This window comes from Xyrauchen texanus, chromosome 37 (genome assembly GCF_025860055.1).
Source record: "Xyrauchen texanus isolate HMW12.3.18 chromosome 37, RBS_HiC_50CHRs, whole genome shotgun sequence".
NCBI classification, from domain to species: Eukaryota; Metazoa; Chordata; class Actinopteri; order Cypriniformes; family Catostomidae; genus Xyrauchen; species Xyrauchen texanus.
In genome coordinates, this window is record NC_068312.1 from 24,549,214 (window position 1) to 24,565,445 (window position 16,232).

Consider the following 16,232-nt stretch of genomic DNA (forward strand, 5'->3'; position numbering starts at 1 on the left):
ACCCAAATCCATACCACAAATAAACAACAAGCAGCAAATAACGTTATACAACCCAGCAAATTATTAATAAAAACAAGTTTTTGTCTGCGAGCATTTATTTTATTTTTTTAGCCCTCCGTGTCCAACACGACGCTTCGACCGACCTAAACCTCTCGATTCATCCTCTTGGTTCATTGGAGTTTTTTCTTTAATTCTTACGCAAACATTTAAAGCTTTTGAAAAACAAAAAACATAAACAAATAACCAGCTTCTTCACAGCACCAAATAGGCCAATCAAAAGTCGTCCTGTTAGTGAGGTAAATTGGCGACTCTCTAATCGACGATAACGAACGCTCAAACTTCAACACTGACATTTTTACCATTGATATGTAAAATGTTACCTCACCATCGACGCCGGAACGAATATCCAAGCTCTTGTTTTGTCCAGAACTTACTTTAGCCGCGAACATTCACTTTTGATCGGTACGTTGACACCGATATGACTTGACTACTGTCTAAGGTTTCAAAAAGAACCGATTCCTCAATTCCGAGGCATTGCGAATCGAGAATCGATTCTAAAGCTTGAAATCAGCACCAAATATCGAATCGATTCCGCTCGGGGAAATTATATTGTTAATTTTCGTAAGCACTGAACTACTACACATCCATAAATCTTAACAGCACTAATTCAATTCACAAAAGGATAATACAATTACCTCAGCAAAACGATCATCAACCTGATTCTGAACCTTCTGCAGTTCGTCAGCCATAAAAGGTGGAGCACCTTTGTTTGTTTAAATCGCAATCGCACAAGTCCTTCAACACATGGGACAACTGCTTTCCAGCTGTAGTCTCCCAGTATTTTACTTTGGATCATATAATCCAATGAAATGCTAAATTTGAGATGGAAAATTGTTGTATAGTAAAACGTCACCGATGTTACAACATCTGTCTGCAACCAGGAGATGGCAGAGGAGGATCAAGTAACAGCGAGTTAGCTTCTCAATTCACATCAATACATCTGTAGGTTAAAGTTTAAATGATCAGTGGATTGCACACATAAAAGCAAGAGTCTAACGCTTCTCTTCTCATTCTCAATATTTTTTTTTACAATAGGAATATGTTTGAAAACATTTTGCATATTTGTTTTTCATTTGTAATTTCAATGTATATAAAAGTTCCCTTAAATGGAAGCGTTGCACTTTGGGATGTGCATCTAGGACCAACATTAGAACTAGAATAGACTTATTAATAGTAAATGTCATTCATTCGATCACAAATAATGCAAAGAACGCTTTAAAAATGAGCTCTTTATTATGATATTTAATTTTACCTAACTTTTTTAATGGAATCGAAAAAGAACAGATAAATGAGTCTGAATCGACTCTTGGAATCGATTCCGAAAACCAGAAAACAAGTGGCCTGGTATTTTATAAAGTTAATAGAGATTTTGTATGTTTTTAGAGGGTTAGTGTACCATTAGCACTTGCAGACATTTTATGGCAAATCAAAGCATCATACAGTTTGCTTTGATACTGTAAAAAATAGCATACTACATCTCCGATGTGAGAAAATGTGAATGTAGAATCACTCTGGGCCCCACACACCCTGCCCACTCCCTCTTTGATCTGCTCCTCTCTGGCCGGAGCTACAGAGCACTGAGCACCAGGACATCCATGCACAAGAACAGTTTTTACCCTCAGGCCATTTTCCTCATGAAGATGTACAGGTAAACAGCCTCAGGACTCCCCCATAGTGCAATAATGTACACATGTAACTTCACATACAGTACTGTGCAAATGTTTCTGGCACCTGGGAAAAATGTTGCCATAAATAGTTTTAATTTATCAATTTAATGTCATACAAAGTCCAGTAAACATAAAAAAAATATTTAATGTGACCACCTTTGCCTTCAAAACAGCACCAATTCTCCTAGGTACACAGTTTTTCTTTGTTGTTGTCAGATAGGATGTTCCAAGCTTCTTGGAGAATTTGCCATATTTCTTCTATCTATTTAGGCTGTCTCAATTGCTTCCGTCTCTTCATGTAATCCCAGACTGACTCAATATTCAGTACAATATAAAAAAACATCTTGAGACATATTTTTTTGTGAAGCATCTTATATGCCGAATATTTGCTGTAATCACAGTACTGTATTTAGTTAAATAACTGTACATACCCCTACCTTGCACATACATTACCACTTGCACATGTAAATATGCCATTCTGGTATATGTCCTATTATTTGTATGTCTTTTTATACTCTTACCTTGTTTTATATTCTGTGTCTCACTCTCAATGTTCTAAAACATGAGAACACTTGACAATAAATCTCATTCTTATTCTCTGATTCTAAAATGCAAACCTTTTAATTTATTGGTAATTTCGCAAGACTTTCTGTGTTAAGTGTAATATTTTAAAACCTTATTTTTATCAAGCTGTAGGATTTTATGAATGAAAAGTGATTTTATCAATGACATAAGTATATAGTGAATTTATTGTACAAATAGGGAGTATAGCAAGCATTCAATCCAATAAATCTCTCCATGGGTGTGGGTAAAAAATACAGTCATACATAACCAAACAAAAGTGGCACATGCCATACATACATGTTGTCAACATAATGCTAATGAGAACTCATAATTGTTGCACTTTCCAGAGAAATTTTTTTTTGGTCCATGTGCAGATTAATTCTAATTTTAGCACTTGGAAGAAAAAATAACACTTGGTATTAAGACATTAAGAACAAGCGCAGAAGGTTTCCTTTGCATTCTGCTAAAGGCATTTAGCACATAATAATACTCTGTCTTTTTTAAAAAAAGCAGGGATCTTTTCTTTGACTGTTGCCTCTTGACAACAAAGCCGTTATGGCAACGAATGAACAGACAAGCCTTCGGTAGATGATGGATTAACACAAATTAATTATACAAAAACAAGAGACAAAATTTTATATTTACTGAAATTAGGCACTTTTCCCACAAAGGCGAGGATAAGTGAAACCAAATCCATTTCCCCCAACAGTTCTGTCAGTACATGTACATTAATCTCAATTTGATTTGACTGCAAGAGACTTAAAATTTATAAATGCATGACTGCAGAAAAATATTTATAAGATGTTGACCCTAGTAGGTATGGTGCTGAACAAAGGTCTACAGCTTAGATGTAAAATGGCTGTTGTACACTAGAGAAGAAACACGTCAGCAACTTCATCTCATACTGAAAGTCAAAGATTGGGTTGCATGTTTTGAACAAACAAAAGTCAAGGCTTAAAATTTTCATAAACCACACTGGACAAATATCTGTATACCAAATACAAATGTGTAATGTGTACAAATGGGTGTATTGCTGCTGGCAATATGTCAAAAAAATGTATGAATTAATTCCTGTGGGTGTCTCAAAAGCTATACATAAGTAATCAATCTTCTTTCCATAACAACCATGATAAACTCAGAGAAAGTCAATGAGATCTTGTTCATCAAAAGTCAAGATTGCACACAGAGAAATAAATAATACCACAATTTTGTTACTTCATCTCAGATAAGTGAGGCTAATATAAAGAGGTTTTACGTGTTCATAATATGCCTTTCTAGAGTGTTATATACAAAGTCAAATGACATACAAACTGGCCTGCCTCTTTCACATGACACATAATAAAATGCAATAAAAAAAAGATACAGTACAATGAAAGGGATTTGAGAAGAAGGGTTAGATTGGGGAAATTAGAAAGTCACCCAGCTTTGGTTTTAAACATAAAACAAGTTCCATAAAGCATGTGTAGAGCATAAAGGTAAGCTGTGACTCGGGAGGGTATGGTAAAACATCTATTACAACTCTGTCGCTGTTTGTGGTTGGAGCTGGTTGCTGGAGATTAACTACTACAGCACAGAATCAGGAAGCTGATGGAGAAAGAGCTATAGAAATTGTTGGGGAGGGAATGGTATTGGCCAGGTTATAGGTTGAATTTGGGAAGGTACCCTGAGAGGGCTGTACATTGAGGAAAGGGGGTCTAGTGTTGGGCGTCTGGGGAGATGCCGCAGCTGTAGTTGGGGAGTCCAAGCTTACTTCATCCCCTTCCTCCGAGTCCCATACCTCACTCTGCAAGTAATCTGCAAAGAGGGCTTTAGCTCGCTGCAGAATACGCCCAAGGTTGTGGCGACGAACCAGGCGGTCAAAGTGCATGGCCAGCTCGTTATAATCCAGGCTGTTTTTAACAATGTGGTCACGGTGCTCCAGTAGGATAGCGAGACAAAGGAATAGCATAAAGGGATTCCCTTTCCCAAATTCTTGTGGAGGGGGAAGAGAGTAGGGTTTAATTCCACCCCCTTCTGGTTTGTTTGTGTTTGGAGAGCTTGTGCCAGTCCCAGTGGGTTTACAAGGTGAGGGGAGATTGCTAGATAATGGTTTGGACAAAGACGAGGACTTGCCGAAAGATAAAACCGGGGAAGAGAGAAGCGAACGACTGTAACCCTGCGATGGAGATGCCAGTAACGATTTCCCCAGGACCACTGATGGTGACTGAGCATCAGTTCCATTCAATACAGCTTGTGAGGATGCAAAACCACCAGATGTTTTATCAGGAGACACTGCTTTGTCCCCGCTAGATGAAGAGGATGTGCATTTTGTCAGGGCATCAGGAGTCACTGTTCTCCAGCTGGAAGGAGAATTGGACGCTTCCAATGACTGAATGGAGCTACATTTCCAGTTTGGCAGACCAGAAGGATGAGATGATGCTGGCGAAGCTGCCTGTCCATTTGGAGAGTTTCTCTGCCCTGGAGATGACTGCGTGTAATTGCATCTTATAAGAGGTTCTTGCTCTCCAGGGTCCTCTTCGCTTTCCTCTGTTGACTGGCGGAAGGAGAAGGGCAATGCGGAGTGTGTAGACTGAAACTGCATTGGAGATAATGTTGGATCAGAGCAGTCATTTTCATTCAACTCAAAACTACCCTCGTTACAACCACTATAGTACTTAAAGTCCCCAAAACTGGCCTGTTTCTGGAATGGGGCAGCTGGAGTTGTTACATCACTCTTGACCACATTATCCACACAATACTCTCCCTCGGCTTCCCTCTGGGATCCCTTATCATCTGTAACCAGTTTACGTCCACCATTTGCCTCCTCTCGAGACGGTCTAAGCATGTGGCGTCTCCTTTTCCTTTCTGTCTCTTCCATCTCCTCCATTTCCACATTCTGACGAACATTCTGTAAGCTAGAGCACTGATATGTTTCAAGCGGTGGCCCTAGAAGCTCCACCTCTGTCTCAGGTGGGTCAGTAGGCAAGGAGCTCCAGGTGACCTCCAGCATTCGTAGAGCATCATCAAAAGCAAACTCCCTCTTCAGCTCCAGAAGTAGCCAGCGGTAACAGAAAAACAGGTCGTCTGCACCATTAGAAACTAGGTAGGCATAAAACTCAGGGTCTGAATACTGCAGTAGCAACTTGAGATGCTGGAACTTAATGGACATGAGTTGTCCGTCAGGGCGGAAGTTGCCCTCAAGGCGTTTCATAATGCCACAGAAGCAGATGAAGGCGTGAGCTTCATTGTCCATGACGGCGAGGATTGGCGAGGCAATATCACTCATGCCTTGGCAATAAGACACCTGCAAAAAAGAATGTGTATGGTTTATTACATGGGAGTGTAATGACAGACACACCTGTTATTATCAATGGGTACAACAATGTGTGTGCTTACCTGAGGGTGTGTAATAGCAAAGGTGGTGAGGAGGTCTGTCAAGGCGGTGAGATGTGGGCTGTCCTCTGAGCCTGCATAGTAAGGATGTGCTCGGTCAGTTCTAAGAACATCCTTCAAAACATTTCCCCGGATGAATTCCAGGTCCTCAGGACTGACCCGTGTAGTCCACTCGCTCTTCAGCTGGTCATACTCCCTCGTCTTCCGCTTCATGTAGTCCATTCTCTCCTGCCCCGTCAGACCATCTGGGTACACATTAAGGAGATACCGCCATACAACCTGAAAATCCAAAGATGGAGATACCATTTTAGACACACTAAAGACAATACTTTACATATAAATAAATGTCAATTTAAGGTCTACAATTCTCTATAGATTCTTACAGTTACTATTTTAAAGCCCAAAGTATACAGTGCATTCATAATGGATTCAGACCTTTTCATTTTTTTAATATTTTGTTATGTTGCAGCCTTGTGTTAAAATGCTTTAAATTATTTTTTTCACATCATTCTATACTCCATTCCCCATAATAACACAGCAAAAGCGCAAATGAAATTAAAATAAAAAAAAAATGAAATATCACATTGATATAAGTATTCAGACCCTTAACTCAGTACTACGCTGAAGCACCTTTGGCAGCGATTACAGCCTCAAGTCTTTTTGGGTATGATGTGACAAGCTTTGCACACCTGGATTTGAGTATTTTCTGCCATTCATCTCTGCAGATCCTCTCAAGCTCTGTCAGGTTGGATTGGGACTGTCAGTGGACACCCATTTTCAGGTCTCTCCAGAGATGTTCAAATGGGTTCAAGTCTCTGGCTGGGCCACTCAAGGACATTCGCAGAGTTGTCCCTAAGCCACTCTTGCGTTCTCTTGGCTGTGTGCACCGTGCTTCACCGCTGGGATGGCATTGCGCAGGTGATGTGCGGTGCCTGGTTTCCTCCAGACATGATGCTTGACATTTAGGCCAAACAGTTAAATCTTTGTTTCATCAGACCAGAGAATCTTGTTTCTCACAGACTGGGAGTCCTTTAAATTCTTTTTTGCAAATTCCAAGCAGGCTTTCATGTGTCTTGCACTGAGGAGAGGCTTTCATCCAGATCGGTGAAGTGTTGCAGTGATGGATGTCCTTCTGCAAGTTTCTCACATCGCCACACATGATCTCTGGAGCGCAAACAGAGTGACCATCGGATTCATGGTCACCTCTCTTACTAAAGCCCTTCTCCCCCGATTGCTCAGTTTGGCCAGACGGCCATGTCTAGGAAGAGTCCTGGTTGTTCCAAACTTCTTCCATTTAAGAATTATGTGCTCTTGGTAGATTGATGTGGAAAACAATATTTTAAAGTATTTTAGCATAAGGCTGCAACATAACAAAATGTGAAAGAAAATGAAGGGGTTTGAATATTTTATGAATGCACTGTACTTCTGTTTGACACGAATGCTTATTGACTGCATACAGTTGAACGCTAACCTTTCAAAGTATACTTCAATTGACTGTGCACTCATACACAGGCAGTTGGCGCATGTGCACTTTGACTGCTATGATATACAGGACAATTTATCTTAAAGAGTGTAGACCCATAAAGATGTCTTTATATTACAGGTATCTCCTGACAAACTCACACATGCACACTTTACATGCACATCCACTGCTGCTGTTTCAACCTTGGTCTCCTGATGTTTAGCAAGATTACCTTTTATTGTAGCATTTCCTGTTGACAGCAAAGGCTCAGTATTGCCTCCTCATGGACCCAGAAATTAGAACGATTAATTCCAAGCCCATATGCATTCTGCACATTCAGAGTAATCGCCCTACTCATTCGAGCACACCACTGATGACCAAAATTTGCATCACGCATCCTTTATGCAGATACCTAGCATTTGCATCTGACTACAGTATAAGTTGGGCTGAAGACACATCACTGGCTGCCACTTTTTTAATATATCTTATTTTAAAAAAGCACATTATTAACTATATAGTCTTAATGAAAAACTTTGTTCATGTATCCTCCACAATACTTCCTACATCATAATGACTTTAGTAAGATCTCAACTTCTAATGGAAGCTAAGTTAAGCAGTTGTATGGTAGTCTGGCTACCTTGCGTAAGGATGGCTCAACCCCTCCATGATAGATCCGAAGTCGAAGTTCTTCTGGCCGTGTCAGCTGACCTTGACTGTTCAAGTAACTGTGGAATTCAGCATCACTTAAAGGGGGCTTGAAAGGTTTCACCTCTTCCCCATAGGACCAACTTAAGGCCTGTTGCACCCGTGATAGAGTACGACCTACCTGAATGGGGAAGGACGTAAAACGTGAGGAACTGAAATGTTCACTATTTGCATACAGTAGACATTATTAGATCACAAAATATCTGATACAAGATTAAATATTTGGACCCTTTTCACAAACATGGGTTTTGGGAAACGGAAGTAAAGGATTGCAGGGTAAACCTTGATAGTGGTGAATGGGAGACCAAGGCAAGTATATTTTTGCTTAACCATTTGCTCCAACATCAAAAGAAAAACCCCATTATTGCATTTCCACAACATTTAAAATACAGAAAAAATAGAAAGTGGTGGATTATGACAATCAGAAGAGAGAAGATTCCATATTTTCTTTCACTCTCAACAGCTGAAGTCTCATCGCATCAGTGGTAACATGTTTTTTTAAAACGAATTAAAGGGTAATATAATACAAAGTTAAATTATATAAATTTACACTAAATAATAAAAAATTGCAAATATAAAATTTTGGTAGATTTATGCCACTAAATAAGGTGGAAACACGTCATCACAGGTCTGTTAAAAGGGTCCATTGCTTACATTTTCATGTCAGTAAACCAGTCTTTCGTTTTCGTACAAAAAAAAGCCCTGTTTCTCAAAGGAGCACCCCTGCTAATGCCTTCAAGGATTTCTTAAAATATCAACTGCCTGTAATTGTTTTGGGCAATTGCCATTAATTACTGTATAAAGGCAGCAGATGGTGAACCCTACTGAATGCAGCAGAGACTGGCTGGTAAAAAAGCTGGCTGACAGGGTGAAGAAAATCAGTGACCTGGGACAGCAGTGACTGTGTGAAGGGAAGTGCAGCAGTTGCCAGTGATCTCTTCTCTCCCTGCAGCTGGTCAGAGCCAATTACATCCTTCGGGCTGATTATGTCCCAATCCTCCAGTACTGGACCTTAGGATGAATATAGAAACATGAACATTAATTATAGAACAGAAAACAGCACTGCAGACTGGCCTAGACCTCAGGTCAGTGCAGAATATTATTTAAAATGAATTTTGTGCCTAGTAAAGGTAGTAAGTAGAAACCATTAAACAACTTACTGAATAGAATACTCATAATAAAGAAATGCACTTTAATATATATAAAATTTCATGATCAGAAATATTATTTATATCAGGGAATGCACCAGTTTCAGAATAAAAATAGATTCCGTTTGAGAATTACCATTTGAATTAAACTGCTATTTAGCCAAAAAAAACACTCAGATAAGAGGCACCCACATCTTTCCCGATACTTGTACTAGCACTGTGCAAAATACTTTTCCTACCATATCTCCTTGTGCAGTTTAAAATTTAAATATAGTCAATTAAAAATCTGCAACTTAGTCTAGAGTGGAACTAGGGCTGGGACAACGCGTCGACTCGTTAGACCCAAAACAAAGATGGCGGCGCCGGAGAGTAGTAGCAACACGAGTGGCTCCTCAGACTATCAGAAGTGCAAGGCGGCACGCACTCGTTCCTCTGAAGTATGGGAATTCTTTAATTTAAAAGGAAACAATTCCGTGATATGTCGTCTTTGCAAAATGGAGATGGCCTTCCATTCTAGCACCACGGCAATGCACCAGCACCTGAAGAGGCGCCACCCGGGAACAGCTGCATGTTGAAATGCTCACATTCCTCCACTCCAATATATGACTGTATTTTGTCTTGAATGACACACACACACATACACACACTATTCTTAAGGTGAAAGGAAAGTGTCAGAGTTTAAGTTGTTATTTGCATGTGAATGAAGATGCTTTTTTTCAGTAAGCTAGGCCTATGTTCAACATAAATGTTGAATTCTGAATGTTTATTTTCATTATTTATTTTTTGTTGGAAAAGCACTTTCTGTATTAGCTTAAAGCCCCCAAGTTTACAATAGTTACTGTATTCTTTCAATAGATCTAAGAAAGGGTGGCTGGGTGACCTTTTTATTTTTTTTATTGAATGCTAGACATCAGAATGCATTATTTTGCTCTTGTATACTTTTACTTGAATTTTATTTTTGAATTTTGAGTTTAAGAAAAAAGTGAGTGGCAGAGTGTATTACTACTATATGTTGTTGTTATTTTTATATTAATGAAGAATTAAAAGATGCACTTTTTTTCAGTAAGCTAGGACTATGTGTTTTCAACATAAATGTTCAATTCTGCTGGTTCAGGAAGGACGCCATGACAGGCTGCTGACTCCCACTGTCGCTGTTAATTTTTTTTTTTACATTTTTTGTTGGAAAAGCACTCTCTGTATTAGCTTAAAGCCCTCAAGTTTACATTGGTTACTGTATTCTTTCAATTGCTCTAAAGTCTAAGTATTTTGGGTGACCTTTTTATTTTTTTTATTGAATGCTAGACATCAAGTTGTTGTTATTTTAATCTGAAAGAAGAATTACAAGATGCACTTTTTTTCAGTAAGCTAGGCCTATGTATTTTCAAGGCTTCAAGGTTTTATTGAATGCTACCTCTGACTAAGAATGCATTACTTTGCACTTGTATAGTCTTTTATTTTGGAATTTTAAGAGCAATAAACATACATTGCAATGTTAAGGAATTCATGTTTTTTTCATTCAGATATGCAAATCAACATGTATAAATGGCTATTAGTCAATTAATGGGGAGGAAATCGAATCGGACTGGGAAAATTAATCGTTAGATTAATCGATGCATCGAAAAAATAATCGCTAGATTAATCGTTTAAAAAAATTATCGTTTATCCCAGCCCTAAGTGGAACTATTCTTAAGTTATTTAATTTATACTCTCTCATCTTTCTTTGGTGGGATTGCAGGAAAGCATTTCATTGCTTCATTGATATATACTGCATTATTTTACACCACTAAAAATAATTAATAATTAAATAAATGAAAAAATATAACCAATTATTTTATTTAGTTATTTTTATAATTGAGGGTTATTGATTTATGGACAATGAATGGTTAAAATGGTGAACTCCAACTGAAACGCAGCAGACAGCAGCTACAGATTTTCAGGATCAACTGAGACTGACGGACATTTAATACCCTCCGATAGAAGGATATGCAGTTCACTCACTGTCCTCTGATGGTTTGATGTCCATCTTGAGCTGGAGAAAAGGCTTTGCAGCACTGACAAACGCAGCATCTAAATCCCAGTCAGACAGCAGAGACACATAGACCTCCAAACCGCCGCGGTCACGGGACAGGTAACTAATTCCAAAGTTGCGTTTCCTGTAAGGACCAGAGGATGTTGTAGTTGTTTTTGGTATTTATTGCCATATCAGCAACAAGGGCTATATCATGGCAAGTACAAGTTATAATCAAAGAATCAATAAATACAGCAAATAATTATAAAATGCATTAAAACATAAAAGAAAAAACACATATACAATATATATCTATGTATATGATTCTTTAACTGTCAAGATTAAATGTCAGGAAATAAATTATGTTTGATGTGATTTATTGATCTGTACATGCTATTAGGTAATCATAAAACTGGGGCTGTTTATCAAGCAAATACCTTTACTGAAACATAAATAAATTGGAATGACAGGTAATTAAATGGACTATAAAATTAGCTTAATTTTGTAATTTCATACACACCCATTCAGCTCAAATGCTCGAATCAGGATATGCTGCAACACCTCTAGTGAGGTTATTTGAGGATCAACAGCAAAGGACCGGAACTCCACCGGCAACACCCCTTCACATTTCTGTGAGCAGACAAACATAGAAAAGTAAGGAGGGAGGGAGGGACACACATAGAGAGAGAGAAAAAAATTGTGAATTTGTTTAATCTTGGTTTTTCAACAATGCATATCACTGCAAAATGCAGATCCCTATGGTCAGGTGATGTATTTTTTTTGTTCAGAAAGACTTATTGCCTGTTAAGGCTCTGTTGGCACTTCCACTACCTTTAAACCTGATCACCCTTGTGGAAACTGATTCTGGCTATACAGTTTACTTTGAACTTTACTATCGTGTTCTGAAAAACCTGCAACACAGCACTACAAGGTCATCTGTCCCATGATACCACAGCGCAGCACATCTATCAAGGTTCAAAATAAACCTAAATTATTAAAAACTCTGTGGCCATATCCAGTTTAGTGTAGGTCTAGCCATTTCATTAACCACTGGTTCACTGTGATTAACTAAAATGAATTGACCTAAATCCTAATCTCTAAAGAAACTTCTTTGAGAAACAGAGTTCTACCACCCCACTGCTGTTAAAGGAATTTTCTGGTTTCAATACAAGTTAAGATCAATTGAAAGCATTTGTGGCATAATATTGATTACCACAAAAGTATAGCCACAAGAAAGACGTAAACATTATACAGTATATATAAACATGACTTCAGTATGAAGAAAAAATACAATAAAAATCTCGCTCTACCACACGATTTAATTGTGATAAAATTAACGGGTTACCTACTTATGTTATATATTGATATAACCGATTTGGGCTTCCTCAGAAGGGTGGCGGGCTTCTCCCTTAGAGACAGGGTGAGGAGCTCAGTCATCCGTGAGGAGCTCGGAGTAGAGCCGCTGCTCCTTTGCGTCGAAAGGAGTCAGTTGAGGTGGTTTGGGCATCTGGTAAGGATGCCCCCTGGCCGCCTCCCTAGGGAGGTGTTTCAGGCACGTCCAGCTGGGAGGAGGCCTCGGGGAAGACCCAGGATTAGGTGGAGAGATTACATCTCCAAACTGGCCTGGGAACACCTCGGGGTCCCCCAGTCAGAGCTGGTTAATGTGGCTCGGGATAGGGAAGTTTGGGGCCCCCTGCTGGAGCAGCTGCCCCCGCGACCCGACTTCGGATAAGCGGTTGAAGATGGATTTCAATTTTTTCACACAAAAATCATGTAAACACTATGTTTGTATCTTGCAGCTATACTTTTGAAACTGTGTCATTTCAATCTTTATGGAGTGGCCCTATTCACTTCCATTGTAAGCGCATTATTGTAACCCCAAATTTTACTTTAATAAATGGGAGAGGAGTTAAATTTTAGTGGTAAATCAACATAATGCCACAAATGCGGTTGACTGAGCTTACCTTAAACCTGGAACATTCTTTTAAACGAGCTAACTTTGAATCAATTACACCCTGATCATTTCTGTTTTTTTTTTGGAGGCCTACATTTGAAAAAATAAAAAAATCCTTTGATTTAGAGCTCCACTGGCCACATGGCTTTATTTGTTCATTAAAATACACAATGCCTCTGAGAAATGACTGGAAAACAATTGAAACATGGCAGGCACATACAACTCACATTAAGCCTAGGTCAGCACATATTTGCTTAAGTTTTAACATCCACCTTTAAGACGTGGCTGACTCCACAAACTGAAACGAATAAACAAGCACAAACACTATTCTGTCATTCAAATATGGTGACTATATTGTATATGACTTAAAAGTGATAGATCACATGAAAATGATACCATAATTTTCTCACCCTCATGTCATCCCAGAGGTGTATGACTTTCTTCTGCTGAACACAAATTAAGATTTTTAGTAGAATATGTCAGCTCTGTAGGTTCATACAATGCAAGTGAATGGCAGCCAGAACTTTGAATCTCCAAAAATCACACAAAGTTAGCAAAATACTTACCTATAAGACTCCAGTGGTTTAATCCATGTCTTCTGAAGCAATATGATAGGTGTTAAATATCAATATTTTTTGTTTTTTGGCGATTCTCATTCTTCGTGCATATCGCCATACTGGTCGTGGGTTGGTCAAAGTTAGATATTCATAGTAAAAAAAGTGATCTGTTTCTCACACACACCTATTAAATTGCTTCAGAAGATATGGATTTAACTACTGGAGTCTTTATTGATTACTTTTATGCTACCTTTATGTGCTTTTTGATTATTCAAAGTTCTGGCCACCGTTCACTCTTTTAGCATTGTTAGGACCAAAAGAGCAAAGATATTCTTCTAAAAATCTTTGTTTGTATTCTGCTGAAGAAAGATAACTATCCCTATAATTATATGCACAAAACAAAATTACTAAAAATACATATTTTTTTAACACTTTACATTAAGGTTCCATTCGTTAACATTAAAGAATTAGGTATCATGAAACAACAGTATACTTTTTACAGCATTTTTTATTCATTGTTATTGTTCAAAGTTAGTAAAAAAAAATTCCTTCTTAGTTCATTGTGGATTAATAAATGTTAACATATACAACTTTTGATTTAAAAAACGTATTAGTATATGGTGAAATTAAAGATTAATAGTTCATGTTACATAATGTTGTTAACTAATGTTAACAAATAGAACCTTATTGTAAATGTATCCGTATATGTTTACATAAATGTCTACGTAAACGATTCTAATAGTAAGTAATTCTAATAGGATGTACATAAAATGACAATGACATATTACAAAGCGACTGTACTTTGAAGGCAGTCACGATGTGTAAACAACAAAGACGTCATGTAGGCACGTTAATGGAAATGAAGAATATGATTGATAAACGCTCAACGACACAGAGCGTCTGAACATACACAAATAAAGGTGAAAGCAACACTGTGTTGGCCTGTCTGGACTGCTGTGCGTTACTGTGTTTCCATCCTGCTGTGTTGCTCTGCGTGTGATTGGGGTTTCTCCAGTTTGCCCGCCGCTCAGTCCCCACAATTTCTCACCTTGACTTTGACACGAACTACCCCCCTCTCCTCCTCAGCCGACATGGTGGGTAGTCCGCTTTGAGGGGGAGTCCCGTTCACAAATGTGTTGTCGTCATCCACAAGATAAAGTGAAATAATTAACAATGGATGCGGGCACTTGTTCCCCCTGCTGTTACTGCTTCAGCAGAGTCTGTGAAAATTCCATTAATAAGAGAGTCACAAACATTCTCCTGCTGACAAGTTTCAAAATAAAAGCCCCAATGCAAGGCTCTCGCGTCTTACATTTTTGTATTTTATTTTTTATATATTTGAATGGCAGCCAGTATATATTCATCTAAAAATTTTAGTGAAAAAGCAGTGCTTCGGGGACTTATCAATAGCCATTACTTTAATTAAAAAACATAGACCACTAAAGTAGAAGCTTTTTGGGCAGTAAGGGTGATTTTGGACCACTTCTGCCCCGACCAGCTTTAAACAACAGGATGTGACGTCACGTTTGCATTACATCATTGGAATCATGAAGGAGCGACTGAATTGCAAAACAAAATTAAGTTTATGAGGAGAAATGGTCGTTTCGGCGTTTAACAAAAAATGCCTAATCTTTACCTTCAGCAAAGGCAAATCAAGATGCTGAACTGGCTAATACATACAATTAGTTTCAGACCTTTCAAATATTTTAAAACAAACAAACACACACTTTACTACAAAAACCAGTCAATGCATACAGTATGTGCCAGAAGTGCTAAATACGCAATAATATAAGCAAAAACTAAGTGACGCCTTCTATTATGCCGTGACCCGGATTCGAACCGGGGTTGCTGCGGCCACAACGCAGAGTACTAACCACTATACGATCACGGCGTACCACTCGGCAGCTGGTGTGCATGCTGACATTCCAGTTTCTGGATGTACGCATTACTTATGAATAAACTATTTTTGGTACGTTATCTTTAATTCGAATGTAGTTTTGTCAAATACAAATAGTAAATATGGATGAATTGTACGTAGAACAGAAAAACAAAACTGATAGCTATGAAATACGCATGAGCAAGTCTTTTTTTTTAAACACCACAGATTGCCATTAATTAATTCATAATTTGAGATGTGGTGGAAATGTTCATGACTTTCTGGAAAAAGAAAAGTGTGTATGATGCATTTGCACTGTTGGACATTGTTTGTATTGGTTGAACTGGTTTGAAACGTGTTTTAAGAGTTTCTTTTTCTTAAAGGTGCACTCAGTAACTTATGCGTTTGTCATTTTGGATTTACAGTGACCACTAGAGGTGTGGATTTGGATACAGCATCATTCAAAATCAACAGTCTTCAGTTACCATTGTAGAAATGTACTATTCACATTCAGGCCTGTAACTGAGATTAAGCCTGTAATATTCAGCTGGTCATGTGATCTCAACATGGCAGCCCCCATTAGGGGCCCATCTCCATGTAGATTTAAACAGCTTTTATAAGGTTATTTATATGTCTAGTCCTCATCTCATGCAAGTGGTCATGATTTTAGACATTTTTGTTTCAAAAACTTTAAAAAATAAATATTATGAAATAAAACTTTTTTTAATGTGGAAGAAATTACCAAGGGCACATTTAAAGTTCACCGGGCCTAAAGTCCCCAGGGTTACAGAAACACCCAATTACCTTTGAGCTTTTGGTACTCAAACTGATACATTTTTGTAACATTTTTTGGGGCCAT

General features: G+C 38.3%; 1 protein-coding gene and 1 non-coding gene across 3 annotated transcripts; both read right to left on the reverse strand.

Moving 5' to 3' along the window:
- Positions 1–2,473: 2,473 nt before the first annotated feature.
- On the reverse strand, positions 2,474–14,705 carry LOC127631341 (TBC1 domain family member 25-like). Of its 2 annotated transcripts, none has more exons than XM_052109451.1 (7): positions 14,546–14,705; positions 11,507–11,616; positions 10,977–11,131; positions 8,717–8,841; positions 7,763–7,951; positions 5,667–5,942; positions 2,474–5,574 (listed from the first exon to the last, which is right to left on the reverse strand). In XM_052109451.1, exons 1-7 carry the CDS (start codon positions 14,588–14,590, stop codon positions 3,868–3,870), a joined length of 2,607 nt encoding a protein of 868 aa, XP_051965411.1. In that variant the 5' UTR covers positions 14,591–14,705; the 3' UTR covers positions 2,474–3,867. The 2 variants fall into 2 exon arrangements, with proteins under 2 accessions (XP_051965411.1, XP_051965412.1); XM_052109452.1 differs by having other exon boundaries at positions 14,408–14,685.
- Positions 14,706–15,316: 611 nt separating this feature from the next.
- trnah-gug (transfer RNA histidin (anticodon GUG)) lies at positions 15,317–15,388 on the reverse strand. The gene has a single exon. It is a non-coding gene; the product is annotated as a tRNA-His (tRNA).
- Positions 15,389–16,232: the final 844 nt, after the last annotated feature.